The sequence below is a fragment of the Hylobates moloch genome, unplaced genomic scaffold, assembly GCF_009828535.3.
Source record: "Hylobates moloch isolate HMO894 unplaced genomic scaffold, HMol_V3 SCAFFOLD_18, whole genome shotgun sequence".
Lineage (NCBI taxonomy): Eukaryota > Metazoa > Chordata > Mammalia > Primates > Hylobatidae > Hylobates > Hylobates moloch.
The window spans coordinates 41,484,952-41,501,773 of record NW_026652293.1 but is presented as its reverse complement, the minus strand read 5'-3'; the positions used below and the strand labels follow the sequence as shown (position 1 = coordinate 41,501,773).

The 16,822-nt window shown below is 36.1% G+C and overlaps 1 protein-coding gene across 4 annotated transcripts in view; it reads left to right on the top strand.

Moving 5' to 3' along the window:
- HOOK1 (hook microtubule tethering protein 1) overlaps window positions 1-10,923 on the top strand; it is a 63,420-nt gene extending 52,497 nt beyond the window's left edge. For all 4 annotated transcript variants that reach the window (XM_058430663.1, XM_032136832.2, XM_058430664.1 and 1 more), the window contains exons 20-22: window positions 716-817; window positions 3,512-3,580; window positions 5,267-10,923. In XM_058430663.1, coding sequence (XP_058286646.1) covers window positions 716-817; window positions 3,512-3,580; window positions 5,267-5,437 — 342 coding nt within the window. In that variant the 3' untranslated portion in view covers window positions 5,438-10,923. The remainder of the gene's footprint in view (window positions 1-715; window positions 818-3,511; window positions 3,581-5,266) is intronic.
- The last annotated feature ends 5,899 nt before the right edge of the window (window positions 10,924-16,822 follow it).

Below are 16,822 nucleotides of genomic sequence, written 5' to 3'. Positions count from 1 at the left end.
TAACTACATCATGCAGATGTCCCTGTTTGAAATTTATGGTTTTTGTTTGAAATATATTCTTGACATTTCTGAATTGCTTTTCTAACAGAATGCTATCTCCATAGTTTAGCTGAATCTACTACATTCTGGTCAAACATATCTTTTTACTCAATTTTTAGTAATAACATAAATGCGATTCAGCACCCTACCTTTTGCAAATAAAATCACCAGCATTTATTATATTGATCTTATATATTGAATTACACTTGACTAGATAATAATAGTAAAAAAGATTATTGCTAAGAATTTCTTCTGTGTGTTATTCTTACTTTATAAAATCAATAAGTTTCCTTAGAGTTACTGAATTCATTTTGATTTTTTAAAAAATTCTCAAGTCAAATAAATATAGAAAGGGTTATTTCAAGACTTGAATGCATAATGTTTGAGTATTGAAAAGGCTAAATAACTGTTTCTATGTACTGAGCCTTGGAGAAGGGAAATTTGTTTTTGGAATGGGGACATTCATATTTTTGTACTGAATTTTTGTACTGTTTCTTGTATATAGAATGAGTTATTTTTGTTATCCCAATTAGGATTGTAAAACAAGCTACAGTTAGCTCTTGGATGACTTTGTGGATTATTTTCCACCTTACTTACACAGTTTTTGTAAGATATGTTCTATATGTTTTAATACTTTAAAATATAAAGCGAATATAATATTTTTTTCCTTAAACAGGTAATAAAAACTTTGGATCCCAAGTTAAATCCAGCATCAGCTGAAATAATGCTACTAAGAAAGCAGTTGGCAGAGAAAGATAGAAGAATTGAGATTCTGGAGGTAAAACTTTTATATTTACTCATCTCTTTCTTTATTTTGTAGAATCCTGGTAATTAACTGCTGTCATATATGTGCCATTAATGATCAAGTTTTACAAGAAGTTAAAAATGTCATGTTTTAGCACCCAGTGTGTTTATTACAAAGCATCTCACTGGCCGCCCAATAGATGGTCTGTGTGTAGCTCATATACCCTGTTTATATGCAGCATTGTAGTTGTAGCTCTTCTCGTCAATAACAGGCATTATATGGCTATCCCTGACTTTCTAATTAGAGACCTGCTGTAATGTTTCTTTTAAAATTATGCAAATATGATTTCATTTGGGGGATATAAACCGGACCTTTACCGTTTAAAAAAGATACTATGTTGACTCAGTCAACCACATTTTTCTTGTCTTCAGCCATTTCTCACCTGAATCTAAACAAACTTATTAATAGTGGAATTTCTGGGAGAAGGAAGTACTCACAGAATCCCAGTGAAATCCTGAACTAAAGTGGAATTCTTAGTTACTAATCATGCAAAATTATATTAGTAATGGCATGCTCTCATTAATTAGCTGAGTCTTTAAATTTTACAGATATTTTTGTGTTAGTAGTTATGTTATTTTTATGAGCCTTAGGTAAGTATGTCACTATGGAATTCTGTATTCTTAGATTTATAATTGAGCACCTTCTGGTTTCCTTTGCAAAGTGTTTTACAAAACTACTGTATTTAATACTATAGTGAGATTTGATGCTATTCTTGAAGTAAATATATACTTATTTGTAATAACGTATGCATAATTGCAGAGCCATATTGAATTCTACATACTGGCCTTGAAATTCTCATAAATGGTACTCAGTTTCTTTTTTTTTTTCTTTTGATATGGAGTCTTGCTCTGTCGCCCAGGCTGGGGTGCAGTGGCATATTCTCCACTCACTGCAACCTCCACCTCCCAGGTTCAAGCAATTCTCTTGCCTCAGCCTCCCTAGTAGCTGGGATTACAGGTGCATGCCACCACACCCAGCTAATTTTTGTATTTTTAGTAGAGATAGGGTTTTGCCACGTTGGCCAGGCTGGTCTGGAACTCCTGACCTCAAGTGATCCACTCTCCTCAGCCTCCCAAAGTGCTGGGATTACAGACGTGAGCCACCGCACCCAGCTGTATTCAGTTTCTTTTTAAATCATCTAGGAATGTTATATTTCAAAGAAATGCACTCTATTTATGTACCTTTTTCTTGGTATTTGAGCCAGTAGGTATGAACTGTGGTGGAAATATTTTTATTTAAATACTTAAAGACTTTAACACCCCCTCCTCCCTATATCCATAGTACAACACCATTCTTCCACATCCATAGTATAACACCAACCCAATATGCCCTTGTTATCAATGGTTGTCCAGGCTATGTTGTGTGTAATGAAAAGCACTGGGTAGGGAGATCTGTCTGAAGAAGTGCTATTAATTCTTCATATTCTAAGTCAAATATCTCTTTATTAAACTTTCCCTGTATTCCTTAGGGGAAGTTTAATACTGTCTCACTCTCCACACTGAGTCCATGTACTTCGAACTCATGAAATTATTCCACAACAGCATTGGTTTTCTTTTTGGTACATGTGGATGTGTCTTGAGGGCAAAGACTATCTTTTATCTCTGTACCCCTAACATTAAATATTACATAAATCAGAGGCCAGGGTTGCAGCATTGTTAGTAACTTCTTGTCTTGAAATTGTTACTTCTCCTCTCTGGCTTGCCATCTTCTCATCTATAAAATGGTGAGACTGGGATTGGATAATCGCTGACATCTAAGTTGCTCTGTTTACGTCCCAGTGAAAGTCAGTGAAAATATCCACCATTGTTGATGTTTGAAATGTACATCCCCAACAGATATGATGAGAAAATAGTCCCTGTAACTATAAGACTCTGAGGAGAAGCTTAGGTTAAGTCACAGCCATGGGCATTTAATTTGTGTGTATTCATGTAGACACACATTGCAAAAAGTAAAAAGGAGAAATGTAATGTAAATAGCAGAGACTGTTCTATCTGCCATCCCTCTTGGGAATTCTGTGCCCGGAGTGAGTGTGAGTCTGAAGAAGAGCATCACCTCTCTTTTGGGGTTGGTTCATATATATTTTTTGTATCATGAACATCCCATGTATCAAGATAATAGTATTTATATAAACCAAACTATATCTGGTACTCAAGAAAAGTATGTCAGTCTCTGTGATGTCACATAAATATGGCTATGGAATCTAGTACACAGGCCACCAACAATTAAGAGAGAAAAATTTGTATTAAACTTTATAGGCAACTTAAAAAGATTTTTCCAGGTATTTTTGACTATGTCCACCTTCTCCTTAATTTTGACTCCTCCACAGGTGCAGCTCTGTTTTGTTTACCTAAGCCGCTTGTTACTTTTTTCTTTAGATATGGGGGGCAGTAGCCTTAAAATCACTAGTTGTGTATATGTGTGTTTAAATCCCTCTCTTCTACCTGTAAATTTCTTGAAATAAAGGTTTATTAGTGACAAACCTTATTCTTTCCTAAAGGTGTTGGGCATGCATTTGTGCTTGATTCAGTTTACATTTGACTACATTGTGTGCCTCACAAGTGCAATCTTTAGATTCTCTCAATAATGAACATAGTGAAGAAATTATTCTATCTTTAGTAATTTGGGGTAATTTCTGGGATTTTAATTGTTCTCATATCTTTTTTCCAGAGTGAGTGCAAAGTAGCAAAATTCCGTGATTATGAAGAAAAACTCATTGTTTCTGCCTGGTATAATAAGGTGAGCCGAAGTTCAGCAAATGGTTGGATGAGAACGGTGTTTAAGCAAACTTTTTTTGACCAAGTACAACATAAGAAAATATATTTTATTTTATACCATAAACCAAGACATAGCATGTTTATGTATATGACTGAAACAAAAGTTACCCTGTGTATTGCACTCAGATATTTTGTCATATTCTCCTTTAATGTTGATTCTAATCCACTAACTTGACATTGTGACTCATCAGCCTTTAGCTGATACATATGAAGCACAGGTGTAATAATTCATAAACCTTTTTAAAATTGCCTTATTTGAGCTGAAACATTCAATTTTTCCCCATAAAAGGTTTCTGAAGAAATATGGAGATCTGTGTAATGCAAAATTAAATGCTTCTAGTTACTCAGTATTTATTTTAACATCCTCTAAAGCCTCAGTGTGTCCTTTACTGTATTTATTACTTTGTTTTTTTTATCCAGGGGTTACTCTTCATAATTGTCTCTTTGTCCTACCAAGGAGAAAATAGCATAGTTTGAAATGTGTTTTATTTTGTCATTGGTAGTATCAGTAGGATATTTTCAAGAGTAGCATTTCACGATGTATATGGTTCTTTTGCATTATTCTAGTCAGCCAGAATAGGCTATTATCTACTTTTATCCTTTCTTATTTATACAAAGGCATATCACTTTATAAACTTCCCATGTGTGAATGCTGTGCTCCACCAGAAAGCACTAGTTATTCTTCCTGAAACATGGCTAATGCTTTCATGACACCATGCTATTCATCTGAGCTCTTTCCTTTCTTCTGTTAGGTAAAATATGGCTTAAAGGGCCCTGAAGGAAATTACGTGTGAGGTATTCTCAGAACTTTCTCTCATGAGTCAGTCATCCTAGTTGAGATCAGTGACTGTGTATTATTTATTTGTTCTTCCTTGACCTCTTGATACATAAATCAGTGAAGATATTGTAGCCAAGTAGTCCATGGTTGATTCATTTTTTTCAACCTATATTTGTTGAGCATCTAATAGCCATGTACTGTACTATTACTAGTGATGCTAAGTTCAGTAAAATTGTGTTATGTGGTCTAGTGGGAGAGTAATGACTTCCCTTATAAGAAACTCAACAGCCAAAATATGGCAATTTATCAGGTATCAATATTGAGATAGACTATAGTAAATTTAAACTATACTGGTGGTTCTCAAACATTAACATGCCTCAGAAGACTTGTTAAAACACAAATTTCTAGATGCACTGGCAGAACTTCTGTTTCGGTAGGTCTGGGTAAGGCTCCTAAATTTGTATTTTTAACAAATTCCCAGGGATGCTAATCTTGTTAATCCAGGGATCACCCTTCAAGAACCTTTGACCTAAGCCCTTCTATTGTGACATGTCTGCTCATAGGTGGCAGAGTGATGGCCCAAACACAAAAATTTGTTATAATTAAGTCTACTTCCAGGCCATTATTTTAAGTTACTGTTTTAAATAATTTTAAATTTAGTGGATTAAATAGAGAGACTGGATTTTGTGCCTTCTTACTAGCATTACCATTTCATAGATTAATCAGCTTCTGAACCCTTATTTTCTATAAAAATGAGGAAAGCCTTAGCTTTATAGGTTGGTTTTAAGGATTAAGTGTCTTTATCTGAGAAGCGCCTGGCAAACTCTGTTTAGTCATGTTAAATAAAAAATACATGTATTTTTTTTTCAGAGTCTAGCATTCCAGAAGCTGGGGATGGAATCTAGACTTGTGAGCGGCGGTGGTGCCTGCAATGACACTGGTGCATGCACTCCTGCGCGGTCTTTCTTAGCACAGCAACGGCACATCACCAACACCAGAAGAAATCTCTCTGTTAAAATCCCTGCTACAACATCTGATTAAACTGAAAAAAAAAAAAAAAAAAAAAAAAAACACATAAAATAGAAGTGTCCTTAAAATATTTTGTACCTTTCAACTAACTACTAGATTGAAAAAGAAGTTTATGATGCGGGATATCAGGTATTTTAAAATCAACATGCATCAAATTAATTTTGCCAGTTGACTTCTAAAACAAAGTATAGAATTAGCCATCTCTCTGAGGGAGCACATTTGAATAATTGGAGATGCAATTATACACACATTTCAAACAAACATTTGTCTTTTGAGAGTATTATAATTTCAAATTGGCCTTGTATATTTTAGTTAAATGTTTTCAGTTGTACTAGTAACTTAATTTTCAATAGCTATTCAGTAATACTTAAAACATTATCTGGATTTGTTTAATTTTTTTTGTTTTTTGTTGATTTATATAAAAACAGTCTTGAGGCAGGCACATGGAGAACTATGCAAGGGTGATTTCTTTGACTTAATATATATAAGGCTTTACTTCTGTCTCCTAATTCTTCCATTAAATGTGTACCTCTACCTTGTCATGTCATGGAAGACACAACATTTGGAAGATTTGACAATTGGAATGACTTTGGAATAATAAAATTGATTAATTGGAAATTTTACATATTCTGAAAATCTAATCTCATAGTTCTAATTTGTACCTATGGCAAATAAGGGCTTCTGGATATCATGTTTAAAATGTTAAGCATAAGAAATAAACTGACATTTGTAATAGGTGACTTTCTGATGGAAAGCAAGCAATATATATATATATATACTTTTTGTGAAATGTCTATACTTTTTAAGGTAATTAATGAAGATTTCAGTTATTGCTTTTAAGCATAAAATTATATTTAGCTTCTGCTGAAAAACTGTATCATATAATAATTTTGCTTCATTGAAAAGGGGGATGTTGCAGTGATGAAACAAGTTGGGATCAGTTTGATTTTGTTTACTTATTAAGGAGTTTATCTTGGGCTCAGTTTGTGGTATTCAGTTCGTTTCTGCCCAAAGCTCTTATTTTCAAAGATGTTACTTTTGAACTTTTGGGGTCATTTTTAAAAGTTAGCACTTTTGAATTTTAGTTGTGTTAAATATGTGCTGTCCTATATCATAGCCAGGAGCCATATATGACAATTTAAATTTAATTAATTATAAACTCAGTTTCTTGGTTGCAGCAGCCACATTTCAGATGCTCAATAGCCACATGTGGTTAGTGGGTACCATATTGGACAGGGCAGCTATAGAATATTTCCATCATTGCAGAAAGTTCTATTGGATAGCACCATAATAAATCTTTTTATAGTAACTTGGAAATACTATTTGATATTAGATGTTAGACCACAAAAAGAAGAAAAATGTTAGGACTATTTCAGATACAAAAAGGAACTGAATTGTGACATAATTAGCATCTTACATTCCATACAGTTGAATACCTTATGCTGTGACAACCATAGTTAATCATTTCAGTGCTGTTCAACATACATACCTATCAGCAGTGTGTCTAGACCTGGGGTCAGCAAACTTTCTGTGAGTGGACAAAGAGTAAATATTTTAGTAAATGTCTTAGGCTTTGTGGGCTACATGATCTTTGTTGCGAGTACTCAACTCTGCCGTTATAGAATTAAAGCAGCCATACGCAATATATAAACAAAATGGGCATAGTTGTGTTTCAGTAAAACTTTATTTACAAAGACAGGTGGTAGGCCAGATTTGGCTTGCATGCTGTAGAGCTGTGGTCTAAATTTTATTCATAGACTTTCTTTGCAAATACAGTGTGAGTATTGTTCCATTTACAGTATTATTATTTTTTAGATATCTGGTTTTTAGATTCTTGCCTGGTAACTTTTTACTGAAAATACAAGAATTTCATACTGCATTTGCATCTCTGAGATTAGGGAGCACCTGTCAGGATATTTTGTTCTATCAGGGTTACTTCTGTTGACTACCTCTTAGATTTTGATACAGTTATATTGTTGAATTTCATTTTCATATATTCTTGTAGTGTCCGCTTGCCTGTGACTTCTGGTAAAATAAAATAAGCCTTTGAAAATATTTTAGCATGGTATTTAACATTTTCTAAATATTATGACATTTTGACATATTTTAGTCAGTGAAGACATCTGCCCCTTTGGTGTTTCTACTTTCTTATGTTGAGATTTTACAAGCCCTTCAAGCTCCGTTTTAAAGGAATTTATTGTAAAACATTAACTTTAATAAATTAGTGTTTTCACAGATCAGATCATTATACTTGGAATTTCTAAATCATGCAATTTCTGAATAAGGACATAAGGCTAGATTCATTTTTCTTAATAGAGAAAAAGGAAATTTCTGATTTATCGCTTTTCTAGTTGGTAAGTAGAATTCAAAACGTTTGATATGTAAGTATTTATATAAGACTAATGTAATTCAAAGTTCTGTATTATTGTGATTAATCATACAGAAATTCAGGAACTGATCAGAAGTGAGATTCTTTTCCACATCTGGTTAATGTAGTGAGTTGACACCCTGTGGGTGGTAAAGCATTATAAACATTTCATCTGGAACCATGATTTGTACACATCTGTGTTGTAAGGGAGGCTTGAGTACATACACCAATAAAGAGATATTCAGCATTTGTCTGTTTAATAAGGAATTAAATGTCTTAGTGATTATAAAGTAAAACCACAGACCAATTTGGAAATGATCTTGAATGTTAAGCACTTGCTCTAAGATTAAAATTCCTTTTCTTTTTAAGGTTAAGGGTGTGTACATATGGCAGTGATGTCTATGTTGAGATTAACTTACGTACTGAGAAAAATTTGAAGTTTATTTTTTCAATGAATAAGGCTGTCAAATGATTTAGTATAGATTAATGATGTCTTTTTTAGAAATATTAAAGTGAGTATTCCTCATTATGTCATCATTTCTGATAATTAGAGTGCTAATTTGAATGTTAGATAATGTTTCCACATCTATACCTATTTCTTTCTAGGGGCACACCTGACCCTGGGGCTTGGGGGTGGCTTTTAGGCCACAGTAGTGTCTGCGTTAGGTTTTCTAAATGTGTATTTAATGAGAAATATTCCTATGTAAAAACGTGTGTATATGAATGTATGCATACATTCTTATTGTGCACCTGTACATTGTAAAGAAGTAGTTTGGAAATTTGTAAAACACAAACCATAAAAGAAAATAGTGTGGAGTTATTAAATGATGTAGCACAAATGTAATGTTTAGTTTATAAAAGGTCCTTTCTATTTTCTATGGCAAAGACTTTGACACTTGAAAAATAGAACCAATATTTGATTTATTTTTGTAAGTATTTAGGATATTATTTTAAATAAATGATTGCCCATTATCAATATAATAGTGAAATGATTTAAGTAAATAAACTTTATGCTTCTGTGTCTGTTGATTTTGATGGGTTTTTAGTGGGCATAAATGCATGTTTATTTGCTGCATTAAATAGAGGACTGAAAATATTTAGGTTTGTAAAGAAAAAGTAATTGCATTCTTCTAATTTTGTTTTTCCTTTTAATTTTTTGGGGAATGAAAAGATATATTAAATGATTTGGGAATATGTCTTTTTATGTCTCCATCTTCACCTCTGGAACCTAGATATCTTGCATTAACACAGAATCAAAACATTTCTGGGGCCGGGCATGGTGGCTATGCCTGTAATTCCAGCACTTTGGGAGGCCGAGGCAGGCAGGTCACTTGAGGTCAGGAGTTCGAGACCAGCCTGGCCAACATGGCAAAACCCTGTCTCTACTAAAAATACAAAAACTAGCCAGGTGCAGTGGTGGGCACCTGTAGTCCCAGCTACTTGGGAGGCTGAGGCATGAGAATCGCCTGAACCTGGGAGGAAGAAGTTGCGGTGAGCTGTGATCGTGCCACTGCACTCCAGCCTGGGTGATAGAGTAAGACTCTGTCTCAAAAAAGAAACAAGACATTCCTGGGTAATATAATTTTAGAGACTGCTATTTATCCCTGAATATCCATTCTACCCCTCTTACTTTAGTGATGGAATCCCATATTTAGCTTGTTATATTATTATCCAGGAAAAAAAGAGAAAACCAAAACTGTGCTTCCCAGACTAGGTGGGATACAGCTTTGTTCTAGATATCTAGCTTGAATGTACACAATTCACATTCGTCTGAAGTTCCAGGGGATATGGAATTTTCAAGCTTCTCTCATTGTCTTTGGCTTTTGACAGCTTGTCTATCAGAAGATGATCAGTTGTGGATCTAGGTGTGGACTTCTTCAAATTTATTCTATTTGCAGTTTATTGAGTTTGTATCTGTAGACTAATGCTTTTCATTAAACTTGGGAAATTTTTGGCTATTTCTTGAAACATACTTTCTTCCTCTTTCTATCCTTTTCTCTGGTACTCTCATTATGCACCCGTTTATACTTGGTGTCCCACATGTCTCCAAGGCTCTGCCCATTTTTCTTCATTCTCTTTTGATTCTGTTCCTCAGAATAGATCTCACTGATTTATCTTCAAGTGTATTGATTCTTCCTCTGCCAGCTCAAATGTGCTGCTGAGTTCCTCTAGTGAATTTTTTGTTTCAGTTGTTGTACTTTTCAAATCTAGAATTCTAGTTAGTTGCTGTTTTTTATTTCTAACTCCTTATTGTGATATTCTGTTTGGTGGAAAATCATTTTCATATTTAACTTAATTCTTTATCCAATAATTCTTTAGGCTCATAGAACATACTTAAAGCTTTTGTTTAGTAAATCCAATGCCTGGGCTTCTTCAGGGACTGTTTCCAGTAACTTCTTTTTATCCTGTCTATGAGCCATTGTTTTCTGTTTCTTCACATGATTCATAATTTTTTATTGGAAATTTGGCATTATAAATAATATGTGGAAACTCTGGAAATCAGACCCCGCCCCACGGTTTATTATTGTTACTGTTGTTGCCTTTTGTTTAGAGACTTGAACTAATTCTGTAAAAATTCCATTCTTCGTCATGTGCAGCCACTGAATTCTGTGCTTTTTAAGCAAAGTGTTCAGCTAATTTTGGACAGCGATTTCCTTAAATGTTTTGAAATAAGTCTCTCAGCCTTTCCCAAAGAGCTCTACATGTGTTTTGGGTTATACCTTTAACACTCCAGCAGGTAGTTTACAATTCTATCATAACGTTAGTTTCTTGCTTACACAGACCCTCACAGCCAGAGATGAGAGATTAGAGTCTTTCCAGGTCTTTGCCTGGGCATGCATGTAGCCCTCACATGTGCATGGCCTTCTAGATTTCTAGGCATATGTTAGAGTGTTAAAAGCCCCGGTGGGCATCTCTATTCCCAGTTTATCCTTTTAATCCTCTCAACTCCAACTTGTATTGCTACCTTGGATTACTGTAATGTTGCACAATTGTCACTTTTTTTTTTTTAACAAATGTCCCGTAGTGTGGTTTGCACAGAATCAGTGTTTAGTAAGGTAAAATAAAGACAAGTTCTGAGAATGGGGCTTTTCAAGGAACTGCCAGAGAGGTCATATGATGACAACTTTCTGGGAATGGGGCCTTTGGGGTGCTCTAAACCCATTCTGCTCCCTCCAGTGGCTGCTTGATCACTGGTGTTCACAGCTACCGTAATTGTGAGACTGTTGCTTTTAAGGATACTTGAGAGCTGGGGAGAGGAGAACAGGCATAGGACAAGTTAAAACAGAGCTCCCTGTTTTTACTGAGAGCAGCTCTTCTTTTTTTAAACAAATGCTCAGGTTGTTGTGAGACTTTGTTTAATTTTCAGCATTCTGGAAATGTTGATTTTGATTATTTTTGCTCATGTTCTCAGTGCTTTTATGGAATGGATTTTCGGAGCTCCTTAAATTACCATTTCAGAAGATCTGTCCACAAGTCAGATTTTTGAAAGTAGGAGTGACCTTAGTAACCAGTATTTAAAGCCCACCTTTTCCAGAATGTGAAATTAAGAAATATAGAGGTACACGGCTTGCTGCATAGCTACAGAAAATTTATGGCACACTGCAGCATTGATGTCAACTTGGTTGCTTGCTCTCCCCTACCCCTCACCCCCACTATATGTCCAACAAACATTTCCTGAGCATCTGCTATGCATGAAACAGGTACTGAATGTGTGTAAACAAGACACAGTCACCTCTGAAAAGCTCATTTTAATTGGGAGATTATATGGAAATAGGAAATAAAACCTTTTAAATTAAATTCTCAGGGAATGGAGGAAGGAGCAACTAACCAAGAGTCAAGAAAAATGTCATTGGAGAGCTAACGTTTAGGCTGGGCTTTACAGGATGAATAGCAGTCTGCCAGGTATAATTAAACATTTCTTGCAGAAAAACTAGCTTCTATAAAGACATGAAGATGATGAAGGATCTGGCCTATTTAGGGAAGTAATAGTTCAGTACTTTGGCAGGAGAAGTACTAAGAGACGTAATTCAAAAGGTGAATAGATTTCAGATCACAAAAATTAACCGTATGTCCACCTAAGGAGCATGCTCTTACATATGGCTATGCAGGCCCTACATCAGGGGTGTCCAATCTTTTGGCTTCCCCAGGCCATGTTGGAAGAGAAAAATTGTCTTTGGCCACGCATAAAATAACACTAACACTAACGATAGCCGATGAGCTAAAAAAAAAAAAAAAAAGAAAGAAAAATCTCATGTTTCAAGAAAGTTGTTGAATTTGTGATGGGCCGCATTCAAAGCCATCCTGGGCCGCTTGTGGACAAACTTACTCTACATGGTCCACCTCCAGAGGGCACCATTCACCTAGACTACAAGTGAATGGCAGCCTGGGGTTTTACAACGTAGCAGCCATACTGTAGAATCTGTAATTTATCCTGTAGTCAGCAGGGAGAATATCTTATTTTGTGGACACAGTGAGGAAAAGATCAAATTGCCTGGGGAAAAAAAAGGTCTAGAAATAAGTTCTCCAAATTGTATAACAGCATAACTGGATGCCTCTCTGAAATAACCATACAGCATTACTACTGTAATTGATTATCATGTTACTTTGATCTCATGTTTTCACAAGAAATACAATGCAGGTGTATCTGACAGCATAGGGTTAGTTATGCTGCAGTAGTAATTCTGAAATTTTAGTTTATAATAAAATAGTTTTATTTCTCACATCATATGTTCATCTTGAATAAGCTGTGACTCTGCTTTGTGTCTTTGTCACACTGGACATAGGGTGACAGACCCTTATCTAGAACACTGGTAGTCTCATGGCAGAGAAGAAACATGTTGCACTACTAGCCAGCTTTCAAGCACTTAGAAGTGGCTCGTGGAACTTTTGCTCTTATTCTATTGATCAAAGCCAATCACACAGCCATTCCTGAATTCATGTAGGTGGTTATACATAATCATCCCAAAGGGAGGAGCACCACAAGGAGAGGCACCCCAGAGGGGGACGGTGGACTTTTGACCAGTCATATACTCCACCTCAGCAGGTGTTATTCTATTTTTCAGATTAGGAAATGATTTCAGGAAAGTAAAGTAACCTGTTTAATTCACAAGTAAAAGGTAATAAATGGTAAAAACCAGGAATGGAATTCAGGCCAGCTTAGCTACAAAGATCCGACCTCCAGTTCATCTGATTCCCAGTGCTACCCCGCTGAGTCTTTTAATGTTGTTTTGTGTGCATCAGAGCCCTGTGATGTCTTTGGACTTCAGATGTATTTTGGCAAAGAGAAGCCTCTGTTCTGACCCTAATTGTTATAACCAGCATCATCAGTGACAGAGCCAGTCTCTGAAAGTGACCCTTTGCATTTGACCCCTTCTTCTTGCTTAGCTTAATCCCTTGTCTGTTTCAAAAGAAGAAAAGGTTCTTAGCTTTCCAGAGCAGAACAAATAGTTCGTGGTGAATACACAAAAACTGTGTGACCCAGAAAGTACAAAATCTTCATCCAGGGCATCAGCCTGTTGTTGAGAAACAAGCATTGGGAAATGGGCTAGGTGGCACCACTCCAGAAAGCCATCTGGGACTGAAAGAGTGAGGTAAGACAGGAGCCTGTGCTCCTCCACTGCATTCCTGAAGGATTATAATAGAAGTTAGCATGAGGGCTGTGAAATAAGGTCATGGGGTGAGATGACAAGGACAGAGGGGTAGTGGCGGAGATCTGACTTCTGGTGATAGGTCCCACCTAGCACCAACCCACAATGAATCCACTGATTTTGTTCATTGATTCACTATTAAACATTACCATGTTGCAGGCACTGTTCTTAATACTGTGGACTCAGAATTGAACAAGATAGATACTGCTCTTGCCCTCAGGGAGTGTAGTGTATTAGTTAACTACCGCTGTGTGAAAATGCACCTCAAACCTGAGTGGCTTAAAACAGTAACCATTTATTTAACTCACAAATCACAGGTTGGAAATTTAGGCTGGCTCAGGCAGTTCTTGTCTGGGCTCACTCATGCAAGTGCATTCAACTTCCAGATTTGCTTGGATCCAACTCATCTCAGGTCCTTATGCACAGCTCTGGAGGCTGGCCAGCTATCAGCTAGGGCAATGTGATGGCAATGATGAAGCCACATCTTTCTTATCCTGCAGCAGAGTAAAGTGGACTTGTTTAAATGGTGGCAGGAGAGTCCTAGAAGAGCATGCAGAAGCACACACAGTCTCTTCAGCCCTGGGGTCAGCCAGGAAAGTAATTTCACCACCAGGCCAGCCCCAAGTAAAGGAGACTGTAAGTAGATGCTAGCTCGTGAGGAGAGAAGTTGTAAAGTCACATTTCAAGGGGTGTAGACACAAGGAAGGGAGTTATTGTAGCCTCTTTTTACAGATAAATATAACTCTCAGCCAGACTTAAGTTCCATGAAAAATACAAGAGTGGAGAGACTTCTGTTTCATGCTGTGACAGTAACTGGACTGGACTAGCCCTTCTACCACAAGAAAGACCAGAGAATTGGACAAGGTAAATAAACTTCTCCAGATATTGGAAAGCTGAAAATGCAGGACTGCTTCCCAACAGAGACGACCAAATGAAGTGAGCTCTACAATATCTGGCTTCCTCCCTGGAGGGATTTACTAGACTCCATTCCAAGAAGCAGGGAAACAATCAGAACACCGTAGTCTTGGTAAGATGAGAAAATAGATTGGAGCTTAGGGTGACTGACATGGCTAGAATTTGTAGAATAGAGAATGGTGGAAGCAACAGCAAGAAAGAGCTCCAGAAATCTTGAAAGAGATCAGCTGAATACCAACCTCTGCGTGTGTAGAGCAAGATTCCATGAGGTTGGACAAAGGACATCTACTAGAGAGAAAACACCTACCAGAGAGCTATAAGCTTAACGATTGCCATAGCTTTTTAAAAATTATTTTGTATTATTTTACTTTAAGGTCTGGGATACTTGTGCAGAACATGCAGGTTTGTTACATAGGTACACATGTGCCATGGTGGTTTGCTGCACCTATCAACCAGTCATCTAGGTTTTAAGCCCTGCATGCATTAGGTATTTGTCCTAATGTTCTCCCTCCCCTTGCCCTGCAAGCCCCGACAAGCCTCAGTGTGTGATGTTCCTCTCCCTGTGTCCATGTGTTCTCATTGTTCAACTCCCACTTATGAGCGAGAACATGCAGTGTTTGGTTTTCTGTTCCTGTGTTAGTTTGCTGAAAATGATGGTTTCCAGCTTCATCCATGTCCCTGCAAAGGACATGAACTCATTCTATTTTATGGCTGCATAGTATTCCATGGTGTACATGTGCCACATTTTCTTTATCCAGTCTATCATTGATGGGCATTTGGGTTGGTTCCAAGTCTTTGCTATTGTAAATAGTGCTGCAGTAAACATGCATGTGCATGTGTCTTTATAGTAGAATGATTTATAATCCTTTGGGTATTTACCTAGGAATGGGATTGCTGGGTCAAATGGTATTTCTGGCTCTAGATCCTTGAGGAATCTCCACTCTGTCTTCCACAATGGTGGAATTTACACTCCCACCAACAGTGTAAAAGTGTTCCTATTTCTCCACATCCTCACCAGCATCTGTTGTTTCCTGACTTTTTAATGATTGTCATTCTAACTGGTGTGAGATAGTATCTCATTGTGGTTTTGATTTGCATTCCCCTAATGATCAGAGATGATGAGCGTTTTTTCATATGTTTGTTGGCCACATAAATGTCTTCTTTTGAGAAGTGTCTGTTCATATTCTTTGCCCACTTTTTGATGGTTTTTTTTTTTTTTATTTTACACGTTGTACAAAAATTAACTCAAGATGGATTAAAGACTTAAATGTAAAACCTGAAACCATAAAAACCCTAGAAGAAAACCTAGGCAGTACCATTCAGGACATAGGCATGGGCAAAGACTTCATGACTAAAACAACAAAAGGAATTGCAACAAAAGCTAAAATTGACAAATAGGATCTAATTAAACTAAAGAGCTTCTGCACAGCAAAAGAAACTATCATCAGAATGAAAAGGCAACCTACAGAATGGGAGAAAATTTTTGCAATCTATCCATCTGACAAAGGTCTAATATCCAGAATCTACAAGGAACTTAAACAAATTTACAAGATTACCCTAGCTTTTACAGGGTTGGAATTAGCTATATTCATTGAGAGTGGATATACCTCACTGAATATCTCAGGCAGTCAGTAGAGACTCCAAAAGTATCACTCTTTAGGAGCCCTGGAATGAAGGCTACATTAGACCTACTCTAACAAAGCTTTAAAATGAGCTTCCAAAGGATTAAGGTGTCCTACAAGTAAATTAACTGCCTATTAAAATAAAACTTAATACTCTGTAAAGGAAGGCAATGAAAACACTCAACAATGAAAAACTTACATAATAATTACTAGACATAAAGATGTGGGAATATGTGACCTGTAACAAGGAGAAAAACTCAGTTAAGAGGCACAGACACAAACAAAAGACAAGGACTTTTAAATGAATAGTATAAGTATATTCAAAGATCTAAAGAAAAATAACAGAGAAATAGAAACTCTTTTTAAAAAGATGCATTGATACTTCTAGAAAAATAAAATATATGAAATAAAAAAATTAATGGGTGGGCTTAAGGACAAACAACACTGCAGAGGAAACTAAGAGTGAACTTAGTTGAACTTAAAGACAGAAACTTGAACAGAAACTATCCAAACTAAATCACAGAGAGAAGAAACGCTGAAAAATATTAACAGAACCTCAGTGGCCAGTAATTCAACATCAAGGGGGCCTCATATGTATGACTGAAATCCCAGAAATATGGGAGCAGGGAGTGGGTTAAGAAAAAGTATTTAAGGAAATAATGGCCACAATTTATCCAAATTTTCTAAAAACAATAAACTCATAAATACAAGAAGTTTAATTAAGATAAACACCAAGTAAACAATACCAAGATACATTATTACCAAATTGCTGACAAGGAATGATGAAGAAAAAAATCTTAAAAACAGCTGTAAGACAAAAGACTCCTAATAAATAGGGGAACAA